Source organism: Gymnogyps californianus, unplaced genomic scaffold, assembly GCF_018139145.2.
Source record: "Gymnogyps californianus isolate 813 unplaced genomic scaffold, ASM1813914v2 HiC_scaffold_51, whole genome shotgun sequence".
NCBI lineage: Eukaryota > Metazoa > Chordata > Aves > Accipitriformes > Cathartidae > Gymnogyps > Gymnogyps californianus.
Genome location: NW_026114411.1, coordinates 59922 through 72225, shown reverse-complemented (window position 1 = coordinate 72225; position 12304 = coordinate 59922). Strand labels below are relative to the sequence as shown.

Genomic DNA, 12304 nt, shown 5'->3' with positions numbered 1-12304 from the left:
CCACAATTCTTCCAAGTACTGTTAGTTGGAACAGGTATCAAGAAATCTCTCTGCCCCAAAGCTTCTGTCTGTCTCAGAATTAAAAGATTCTAGCAATGCTAGACCTGGTGTTGGTCTAAGGCAAATCTCGGAGCCATTCCTAGTGAACTTTATTTAAATCAACAGGAAGTTGCCTCCAGTCATGAGCCTGTGGGATTTTTCCTTTGAGACAAGAATGTTAGTTCTGTGTATGATTTAGAGACATGGGATCACTATCAAAGTTTTCAAACTTCTTTTTCTTAAATTTTGCTGTATTAGTGTTGCTTAAGAGTGTTAATAAAAACAGGCGCACAAAAATCTTTGTATAGACAGATGTAACATAGATGTAGGAACGCTGTCAGACACAGCTGTAGTTCTTCAACTTGAAATATGAAAAGCAGAAACTGAAAATTAGATTTCATGAATAAACAGTTTCTAGTTTGAACACAATTACTAGGGCACTTACTTGGTTGCTCACAGATACATATGCAGGAAAGCAAAATAAAGTGGGGATGTACTCAATGTAGACCAAGTGGGAGCACTGTCAGAATAATATATTCATTTCCAATATCCTCATTTGAAAAAAGGTGATGATAAATGTGAGTGTCCTGGTTTCGGCTGGGACAGAGTTAATTCTCTTCTTAGTAGCTGGTACAGTGCTGTGTTTTGGATTTAGTGTGAGAATGATGTTGATAACATGCTGATGTTTTAGTTGTTGCTAAGTAGCGCTTATCTTAAGCCAAGGACTTTTCAGTCTCCCATGCTCTGCCAGCAAGCAGGTGTGCAAGAAGCTGGGAGGCAGCAGAGCCGGGGCAGCTGACCCGAACTAGCCAAAGGGGTATTCCATACCATGGAACGTCATGCCCAGTATATAAACAGGGGGGAGTTGGCCGGGAGGGGCGGATCGTGGCTCGGGAACTAACTGGGCATCGGTCAGCGGGTGGTGAGCAATTGCATTGTGCATCACTGGTGGGTTTTTTTTTGTGTTTGTTCGGTTTTTTCCCCTTCCTCCCCCTCCTTTTTGTTATATTCCTTTTCATTACTGTATTGGGTCTAGCTGAGATGGAGTTAATTTTCCCCACAGCAGCCCTCGTAGTGCTGTGCTCTGTATCGGTAGCTAGAACAGTGTTGATAACACACCAGGGTTTTGGCTACTGCTGAGCAGTGCTCCCACAGCATCAAGGCTGTCTCTCCAACATTGCCCCCCCCACCAGTAGGCTGGGGGTGGGCAAGATCTTGGGAGGGGACAGAGCCAGGACAGCTGACCCAAACTGACCAAAGGGATATTCCATACCATATGACGTCGGCTCAGTATAAAAGCTAGGGGGAGGAGGAGGAAGGGGGGGGCATTCGTTTGTTTACGTTTGTCTTCCGGAGCAACCACTACGCATACTGAAGCCCTGCTTCCCAGGAAGTGGCCAAACATCGCCTGCTGATGGGAAGTAGAGAATAAAATCTTTTGTTTTCCTTTGCTTTCGCGCGCGACCTTTGCTTCTGCTTTATTAAACTGCCCTTATCTCGACCTACGAGCCTTTCGTTATATTTTCTCCCCCGTCCAGTTGAGGAGGGGGAGTGATAGAGCGGCTTTGGTGGGCACCTGGCATCTGGCCAGGGTCAACCCACTACAGTCCATTTTGGTGCCCAACGTGGGGCAAGACAACGGCAGTTTTGTATTAAGCGTGCTATAGCTATAGTAGTTATTAAGTGGCAAGCTCCTGTGCGGGTCACGGAGTTTGTTGGCTGCACTGCTTATCTCTTTATTTTGCTGAGCTTGGGAACATGTTAATAGAAATAATGGCTCTGTGCTTTGCCCTGGCATTGATGGCCTTGCTGTGCTGGGGGAGCTATTTTGTGGGAAGGATGAAGGAACTTGGGAACTTGCTGGTACAAAAAATGGCTATGTGCTTTGTCCTGGCATTGATGGCCTTGCTGTGCTGGGGAGCATGGTCTCACCTGGAGCCTCTGGCAGAAAACATCAGGAGAAACCCGAGGTCGACCATTAGGGTTTTGGAGCCGGGGGTATCGAGGATCAGAAGCCCACTACACCCCAACTGAAAAAGAGATACTAGCAGCATATGAGGGGGTTCGAGCCGCTTCAGAAGTTGTTGGTACAGAAGCATATCTCGTCTTGGCACCACGATTGCCTGTGCTACACTGGATGTTCAAAGGAAACATCCCCTCTACACACCACGCAACCAGCGCTACGTGGAGTAAGTGGGTAGGGTTGATCACGCAACGAGCTCGACTGGGGAAGCCCAACCGCCCAGGAATCCTGGAAGAGATCATGGACTGGCCAGAAGGCAGAGATTTTGGAGCATTGCCTGAGGAGGTGGCTCATGCCCAAGAGGCACCACCACCATATAATGAGTTATCAGAAGATGAAAGGCGTTATGCTTTGTTTACTGATGGATCCTGTCATGTGGTAGGAAACCATCGGAAGTGGAAAGCTGCTGTGTGGAGTCCCACACGACAAGTTGTTGAGGCCACTGAAGGAGAAGGTGAGTCAAGTCAGTTTGCCGAAGTGAAAGCCATCCAGCTAGCCCTAGAGATTGCTGAACGAGAAAAGCGGCCAGTACTCTATCTCTCTGCTGACTCCTGGATGGTGGCTAATGCCCTATGGGGGTGGCTACAGCAGTGGAAGAAGACCACTTGGCAGCACAGGGGTAAACCCATCTGGGCTGCTGCATTATGGCAGGACATTGCTGCCCGGGTAGAAAACATGGCTCTAAAGGTACGTCATGTAGATGCTCACATGCCCAAAAGCCGTGCCACTGAAGAACATCAGAACAATGAACAGGTAGACAAGGCTGCCAAAATCGAAGTAGCTCAGGTGGACCTGGACTGGGAGCGTAAGGGTGAGCTATTTGTAGCTCGATGGGTCCACGAAACATCGGGACATCTAGGGAGAGATGCAACATACAGATGGGCTCGTGATCGAGGGGTGGACCTGACCATGGAGGCCATCACACAGGTCACTCACGAATGTGAAACATGTGCTGCAATCAAGCGAGCCACACGAGTAAAATCTCCCTGGAACAGAGGGCGGTGGCTGGGTTTTCAATATGGCGAGGCCTGGCAAATTGACTATATTGGACCACTGCCACGAACACGCCAAGGCAAGCACTACATACTCACCATGGTGGAAGCAACCACTGGCTGGCTAGAAACATACCCTGTAAACCATGCCACTGCCCGAAACACCATCTTAGGCCTCGAAAGGCAAATTTTGTGGCGACATGGTACTCCAGAAAGAATTGAATCAGATAATGGGACTCATTTCTGGAATAACCTCATAAACTCCTGGGCAAAGAAACATGGCATTGAGTGGGTGTATCATATCCCCTATCACCCACAAGCCTCTGGAAAGATTGAGAGATATAATGGACTGTTAAAGACTATGTTGAGAGCATTGGGCAATGGGGCATGGAAGCACTGGGATACAAATTTAGCAGAAGCCTCTTGGCTAGTTAACACCAGAGGATCTGCTAACTGTCCTGGTCCTGCCCAAACAAAACCGTTAGATACTGTGGGAGGAGATAAGGTCCCCGTAGTGCACATGGGGAAGTGGCTGGGGAAGGCGGTATGGATTGCTCCTCCCATGGGAAAAGGCAAACCCATTCGTGGGATTGTCTTTGCTCAAGGACCTGGGTGTACTTGGTGGGTAATGCGGAAGGATGGGGAGACCCGGTGTGTGCCTCAAGGAGATTTAACCTTGGGGGAAAAATAATCTGTGATGTGAGTTGTATGTTGTAGGAAGTAATGCAGCAGGAATGACCTGAACTAACGAAGAGTGAGTTTCACAAGGAACAAGATGAGTGCAATGATGACTGAAACCAAGCCAGTGTTGGTGCTCAACAATCAAACATACTGCTTCTCCTGTCCTGAATGCCCATCTTGACAGACGGGGCCCAAGTCATAGCCTGTTTGTGAACATCTGGAGGAGTGCAAGAAGCCCATGGAATGGGAGAATAATATCTCTCTGTTAAAGGACAGAAGATAGTAGTTAATGAGAATGTGTAAATCTGTATGTTGGGTATAAAGATGGTTTAAGTATGTAGTTTAAGTCGTAAGTGTTGGTAAGAAGGGATTTCAGTAATGAGAATTAAATACGATGGGATGGTTAGAAGATATATGTATATGTATGTGTGTATTAAATTATGTGGGACCTGAGCATGACGCAAATGGTATGGAATAAGGGGTGGAGATTGTATTGGGTCTAGCTGAGATGGAGTTAATTTTCCCCATAGCAGCCCTCGTAGTGCTGTGCTCTGTATTGGTAGCTAGAAAGGTGTGGATAACACACCAGGGTTTTGGCTACTGCTGAGCACTGCTCCCACAGCATCAAGGCTGCCTCTCCAACATTGCCCCCCCCACCAGTAGGCTGGGGGTGGGCAAGATCTTGGGAGGGGACATAGCCAGGACAGCTGACCCAAACTGACCAAAGGGATATTCCATACCATATCACATCTGCTCAGTATAAAAGCTAGGGGGAGGAGGAGGAGGAAGGGGGGGGCATTCGTTTGTTTACGTTTGTCTTCCGGAGCAACCACTACGCGTACTGAAACCCTGCTTCCCGGGAAGTGGCCGAACATCGCCTGCTGATGGGAAGTAGAGAATAAAATCTTTTTGTTTTCCTTTGCTTTCGCGCGCGACCTTTGCTTCTGCTTTATTAAACTGCCCTTATCTCGACCTACGAGCCTTTCGTTTTATTTTCTCCCCCGTCCAGTTGAGGAGGGGGAGTGATAGAGCGGCTTTGGTGGGCACCTGGCATCTGGCCAGGGTCAACCCACTACAATTACTATTACTATTATTATATTTCATTATTACTATTGTTAGTATTATATTTTATTTTAGTTATTAAACTGTTCTTATCTCAATCCACGAGTTTTACTTTTTTTTTTTTTCCCCCTCTTTCCTCCTCCTCACCCCACTGGGAGGGGGGAAGGGGGAAGCGGCTGCGTGGTGCTGAGTTGCTGACTGGGGTTAAACCACGACAGTGAGGATGTTCAAAATGAGGTGCATGTTAACCAGTGAACAGCTGATCAATGATTGTGGGGGTTTTTTCCATGATTTTGAGGCCACTTTATATTTTTGTATACCAAAGATTGAATCAAACTTAAGAGCTTGCTGAACAAAATAGTTATGAACTTTTGTCCTGTGCAGCTTCAGGAGGTCAGGCTAGATGATATTGTCAGAGTATGAATCCAGATAGTGATACTAGGTATATCTTAATATATCCTTTTGTAATTTATCTAATAACTGTTGTTTTCTTGGCCTTTCTAAATATTAAAGAAATTAGGTGTGAATTGCAAAAGCTGGTATGCGTAAGTGTAGCTTTTGTGCTGTATCTTAAAGTGCCCTGTCAATTAGTTTTTAACTTCCCTGTTTTTCTTTGATAGTTCTTCCTGTCTGCTTTTCCTGCTCTATGAAGAGGTGATAGGAAAGAGTCATCTTACTTTGACAGAGATAGGGTCTACATTTATGTTGAATGAAGCTTTACTTGCTCAATTTTTACTTTATTTTAACGCGTGCCTCAGTATGTTTGCAACCAGTTATTTAATGTTCTGTTCTATTCGAGATTAGACTCCATAACAGCAACTTTAGCAAATTCCATACATCTGTGTAAAACAGCTGTTTTGTAAAATACTAAGAGCTCTTCAGTGCGTTATAGAATGATACATAGGTTTGCTGAGCATGGACTGCTAGGAAAACAATAGATATTAACTTATTTGTTTTGATTTTGACAATAGCTTGAGCTTCATTTTGCACTGTTTGCTTCTAAACCAATAGGAATGCTAGCTCATGTATTCAGGAATTAAACTTCAGTCACGCTGAACTGAAATTCCAGTGATCTTAAGTTTGTAATGTTAAGTTTTGAAGTTTGTATTGCTCAAGTTATGCCTTTTGTCTTAATGTGGCTTTTCATTCAATTGGATTCTTTTCTTGACTGAAGAAACTCTTACTTAATACAGGATTGGTGAATTCAGTGTGTTTCCGTTGTTATCAGGTATAAGTACAAGCATGTGAGGATAAACATAAAACTAAAATCTGAAAGGGCACAACTTTTTTTTTTTTCCTACTTCCCACTTCCATTCTCCCCTTTCCTATCAAACTGAAACATATGAAATTTTTTCTTTGCTTTGTACAGTTCATATATTATTGGTGATATATAATGTTAAATTCAGGGATATTTACTTAGTTGTGTCAGATGATTTTAAGAGCTTTCTGTTTTTATGCAATTCCTGAGTTTATTATTTTTCTTCTTTGGTGATCTTGAACTTCTTGGTCCTGCAGAGAAAGGCGTAAAAGGAAGAGTAGAAGTCTCTCCAAGTCTCCTAAAACAACAAAAAGAAAGTCTTCACAAACTCCTTCTCCGAGAAGGTCAGTTTGATGTAAACATAAAAGTTAATGAGCAGTAAAGGAGGAAAAAGTTATAGTATTTTTGTTAAATTGAAATGTGATATAGAGATCGGTGTTATGAAAGGAGCTAACTCAGTTTGTGTTTCTTCTGGATTTTTTTTTTTGTTATGCAAGAAGCTCTTTAATAATAATTTTCTTTTCTAAGGAAAAGGTCTGTTTTTCAATAAACAGAACATTCGAAGGTAGATGCAGATACATATATTGAAAACAACTTGGGAAGTATTTTCATTGATTTACTGCCTTTTCACTAGTCATCTCAGATAATTTCAATTGGTCAGTATGATTCAGTTCTGATTTAAAACAAAACAAAAAAAAAAACCCTTCATGGATTTGATCTTTGGTATGCTTTCAACTGGAGAGTTTTAAATCTGTTAGCGATGCAAATTTGCTTCAAATCAATAAAAACCCTTCATCGGATACAGATTAATTTGGTTTTCTCTTTGCAATTACCATGTATACTGAACCACATGCATTCTTTAGCTCTCCTCCCTTGTCTTTATGGTTTTTTGGAAACCCCCCAGATGAGAGTTTAGTTTGCAGTTAAATGGTTTGAAGGTGACTGAACCTTTCTGAAGGAAAGCAAACCAGGATACCACCATTCTTAGTTATTGTACTGTGCAATTTACTGTACAGTACACTCAGTGTATGCATTGGTAGTACATTTGTTGCTGTTGGATCAAATTCTGATTTGAGTAAAAATTTTCTTAAACAGAAACAAGAAAGAAAAAAAAAGAGAAAAGGATACAAATAATGAAAGAAGAGAAAGGGAACGCTCCACCTCCAAGAAAAAAAGTAGTAAAGAAAAAGAGGGAAAGGAGAAATCTGACAAAAACACCACTACTTTGAAGGTAAGCTGTGTGACCAAGTGATAAGCAGAGTGGAGTGCTGCAAGTGGAATGATTATTGGAATTCCCTCCTGTCCTGGTTTCGGCTGGGATAGAGTTAATTTTCATTTTAGTAGCTGGTACAGTGCTGTGTTTTGGATTTAGTGTGAGAATGATGTTGATGATAACACCCTGATGTTTTAGTTGTTGCTAAGGAGCGCTTATCTTAAGCCAAGGACTTTTCAGTTTCCCATGCTCTGCCAGCAAGCAGGTGTGCAAGAAGCTGGGAGGGAGCAGAGCCGGGGCAGCTGACCCGAACTAGCCAAAGGGGTATTCCATACCATGGAACGTCATGCCCAGTATATAAACGGGGGGAGTTGACGAGGAGGAGCAGATCGCTGCTGGGGCATCAGTCAGCAGGTGGTGAGCAATTGCATTGTGCATCACTTGTCTTTTCTTTGGTGTTATTTTCTTTTTTTTTTGTCATATTCCTTTTCATTACTATTATTATTATATTATTATTCTTAGTTAGTAGTGTATTTTATTTTACTTTATTAAACTGTTCTTAACTCTCAAGTTTTACTTTTTTTCCTCCTCCCCACCCCACTGGGAGGGGGGAGGGGGAAGCGGCTGCGTGGTGCTTAGTTGCTGGCTGGGGTTAAACCACGACACCTCCCTTCTTTTTCTTTCTTTTCCTCACCCTTCTTTTTCCCCTGTTGTCCTTACCAAATTATTGCCACTTGGGTTTAGGTTTTGCCAGTTGGGAGACATGAAAGTCATTCTGCAGTTGATGTTAGTAGGCCAGTTTGAGAAGTCTGTGTATTTGAACTTTACTGGACCTATAGGAGCTTGTGTGATTAGGTTATGGAAACACTTTGTTTTGATTTCGCTCTCTTTTCTGTTCTGTGCCATATGTTAGGAGTTGGCTGGCTGCCTATCTGTATGAGCAGGCAGGAAGCAGACTGTGTAACTAAGCAGCAGGGTTCAGGGTTAGTTTGGCTGTGTCGTGGTTTAACCCCAGCCAGCAACTAAGCCCCATGCAGCTGCTCGCTCGCTCCCCCCCCCCCCCCCCGATGGGATGGGGGAGAGAATCAGAAGAGTAAAAGCAAGAAAACTTGTGGGTTGAGATAAAGACAGTTTAATAGGGAAAGCAAAAGCCGCGCACGCAAGCAAAGCAAAACAAGGAATTCATTCACTGCTTCCCATGGGCAGGCAGGTGTTCAGCCATCTCCAGGCAAGCAGGGCTCCATCATGTGTAACGGTTACTTGGGAAGACAAAATGCCATCACTCCAAACGTCCCCCCCTTCCTCCTTCTTCCCCCAGCTTTATATGCTGAGCATGATGTCATATGGTATGGAATATCCCTTTGGCCAGTTGGGGTCAGCTGTCCCGGCTGTGTCCCCTCCCAACTTCTTGGGCACCCCCAGCCTCCTCGCTGGTGGGGTGGTGTGAGAAGCAGAAAAGGCCTTGACTCTGTGTAAGCACTGCTCAGCAATAACTAAAACATCCCTGTGTTATCAGCACTCTTTCCAGCACAAATCCAAAACATAGCCTCATACTAGCTGCTATGAAGAAAATTAACTCTATCCCAGCCAAAACCAGCACAGGCTGTCAAGCTGAAAAGATTTTTAATAAACTTTCACTCTGCAGTTCAGCCTCTCCCTGGTTGCTTTGGTCCTGGGCTGCATATTGGACTCTGCAGGGGTGAAGTTGAAGGTTTGAGGAAGAGTAGTATGGGTTTTTTCCCTTGCAAAATAGAAGGTGGTGTGATTAAGAAAAGAAACATCTTGAAATTGTTTAATCTTAGAATTTGAAAAGCAGCATGCCTTTAAAGAGTAGTTTGAGGTACTCAGAATTATTCAACTGTTATAAACCAGCTGATTTAGGTGACTCTGTCCACATGCTTAAGTAATTGTCTTACCCAAGAACCCAGTTACCTGACAAAAAATATGAAAGAAAAACTGTAATCCTGTTTTATTTAAAAAATATGGTGAAGTCTTAATTTCTGGAGCTGTTTCTCATAGGTCCCATGATGCTGCTTGTTCTGTTTTACCTGAATATTGATGATAAAGACAGATGACTTTATGGCAATGATTTCTTGGGTGATGGGTTGTTATGAGTGCCTAACTTCAGCCAATTGAAAAGAAAGCTTTTCTTTAAAAAAAAAAAAAAAAGAGCTGACGCCTCTATTCTGAAAGTTGCTGAGACAAGATAGGCATGTAAAAATTGAGGCAATCAAAATACCAAGAGTTGGTTGGAAGTCATATCCTGTAATGCTAAGAGTATGATTTTTTTTTTTTTTTTTTTATAAAATAATTTTATCTTTGGTAGGACAAAGATCACACTAAAGAGGATCCGAATTCAGAAACTGACAAGGAAGTAGGCAATAGAGATACACAAAGGACAGATCAAGTCAAGCTGCAACAGAATGGGAACTGTCAACCAAATGATGAAAACCTCTCAATTAAAATGGAAGAGGTTTAAAGCAAAGAATGGACCTCTGACTCAAGTAAGGAATGAAATCCAAAGCTTTTTATTTCCCAGAATGAGGAAGAAAATGTCAAAGCAATTAACCTGAACATGGTGATAGTACTAGTAGCTCTTCCAGTTCTTGCGATAGCTTTGTCAATTTCTTGCTGTAAAGCAAGAGAACACGGACTGTGAAAAGGCAGATCCCATCAGAACTACTCATCTCTAAATATCCATGCATTTCCATGATGGCTGTACTTATTTGTAAAATGATTTATGTTAACTTTTGGTATAAGCTGTTACAAATAAGTAGAAACTGAAATATGTAAAACTGTACTATCCAAAAAAAGCTGAAGATATGCATTGAAGGTTGTTTAAAATACTGCTTGTTGATGAATTTTGTATTGTTTTACTTTGTGGGTTAAAAAAATCCACAAAAACTTCAATGTGTACTGTTTGATGTGCTTGGAAATGGTGCATAAATATACACACTTTCTTTTGTTGTAAATGAAAACTATAGAAAAAGGGTTTTTAAACATAAACACAGTTTTACGGTTCTTATGTTAAATGCCCACTGACTAGTTTGTTTTTCATTTGCTCACTGCTTGAGATTCTTGGGTTTTATTTAAAACGATTTCTTTTCTTACTAATATCCCTAAAATGAGTATTTCTTTTAAAGTATTTGAACAACGCATGCTACTTTTCTGTTCCTAAAAGGAACATTGCCATGTTATAGATAATAGGTTAGCTTACTGGGTTATTTTGTGGTTGTTTTGTTTTGTTGTTTATTTTTGTCCTTCCAGAAGTGAGCACATCTGTATGATATTATTAGAACTTACAGCTTTGTTTTGAGCCGTACTGCAGTGTGTCTGTTCAGCTGCAAATAGTACAGGTGCCATTATGAAAATAATTTTTTTCTTATTTGTTTAAAAAAATATGGGAGCACAAGCAGAAGCTTTAGTGCCTTCTTAAAATAATGTGGTATTTTCTAGAAATGTATATGTGCTATTACTCATTTTCAGCTAAATCTTACATGATCTCTATTGCTATTTTGCCACCACTATACTGTAGACAAGAATGCAAGTGATTTGTCAGAAGGATTGTTTGATTCACTTGTTAAAATACTAAAGCTCCATTTTTACTTTTATTTTTTATTTTTTAGAAGAGATTTATAGGTGAAAGCAAAGATGCATTTTGGGGACCACCACTGTACAAAAGTAGTAGCCGAATACAAAGCATTTTCTGATCACCTGCATCAAAGACAGCCCTTTAGACATTTAATCTACATTTGGATGGCCTTAATTGTTACCTCTCCATCATCATCTCTGATACCTGCTGGGTGATATAAAAGGAATCGTATGCAAAGCTGAGGGGATAAATAATTTGGGAAAGAAAAGTTCTAATTTACACAGGAGTTACGGTAGAGATTCTTTTTTCATTCTTTAAAGAGAAAGCATGTAAGAAGAGAATGAATAAGCAAATATTTTTGTCAAGGTAAAACATGGCTTGTGCTCTCTGAACTAATTTAATCAGTTTCATCATTGTGAGATTTCTTAAGTCATACCTTTAAAATTTATACCTAAAATCAAGTAGATTATTTTTAATACAACTTAATACAATCAAATGACTTAATTGCCTTACCTCATGGGAAGAGTTATTTCTTTCAGTTAAAAAAAAATCTTAATAGCATATTAGCTATTTGCTTTCAATTTGTTTTTCTTTTCCTTTGCATAGTTAATTCTTACCAAAAAAAAAAAAAAAAAGCAAAGCATATTACAGGGAATGAAAAATTTGCCCAGTTCCTAAGGTAATGAAACCCAATTTGATTGTGAAGCTGCTTAATCATTCTTCTTTTTTTTTTTTATAGGATTTTATGTTCTTGCCACTGTGTACATTTAAGACTATAGAAAATGCTTTACTATGTAAAGTATAGACAGTCATTTTTGTGATGCTTAAGCCACATGCTGTTGACTGGTAAACAGCTTATTCTGATAAAAGAATGACAAATCTGTATGCTTATAGAAAGACTGTGAAGGATTGTGTCTTGCAACAACAGCTGTCTTATTTATGATGTGTAAGTAGCATAGAGCAAAGAGATTCTTTGTATACTTGTTATCTTTGGTACCATTTCACTAATAAAATTAAGTATTTTAGAGGGAAGTTTCTGCTGTTATATATTTTTAGTTGATCTGGTCTTATTCAGGCAGCTTCTTTGATTTGAAATGTGGATACAAGTGAAAATATACATGTATTATTTATAATATCTTTGAAAAGCTAAGTTTCTCCTTTGGGAGAAATTAGAAGTCTTGCAGTGTATCATGTTTCAGCTGAGATTAGTTTGATTTCCTGAGTTTTGTTATCCTGAAATTGCATAGCTCTATTATATAGCAGTTACAGAATATGTAAAGGATTGTGTACAGTTAGCTAAGAAACATGCCTTTGAAAATTAATAGTTAAGGATGGCAGCCTTATTAGCTAACTTATCACATGTGTAAGTCCATATGCAGCACATTGTTATATTGTATGTGAATTAATGGTTCCCTTACAAAAAGTTGTTGTTTTTTTTTTTAAA

At 40.7% G+C, this 12304-nt stretch overlaps 1 protein-coding gene across 8 annotated transcripts in view; it reads left to right on the top strand.

Annotated features, from left to right (window-relative positions):
* LOC127028955 (splicing regulatory glutamine/lysine-rich protein 1-like) overlaps positions 1-11954 on the top strand; it is a 46782-nt gene extending 34828 nt beyond the window's left edge. For 4 of the 8 annotated variants that reach the window (XM_050914624.1, XM_050914621.1, XM_050914628.1 and 1 more), the window contains 3 exons: positions 6313-6399; positions 7151-7286; positions 9595-10886. In XM_050914624.1, the coding sequence (XP_050770581.1) occupies positions 6313-6399; positions 7151-7286; positions 9595-9747 (376 nt within the window). In that variant the 3' untranslated portion in view covers positions 9748-10886. The other 4 variants (XM_050914622.1, XM_050914625.1, XM_050914623.1 and 1 more) reach the window with 4 other exon arrangements.
* The last annotated feature ends 350 nt before the right edge of the window (positions 11955-12304 follow it).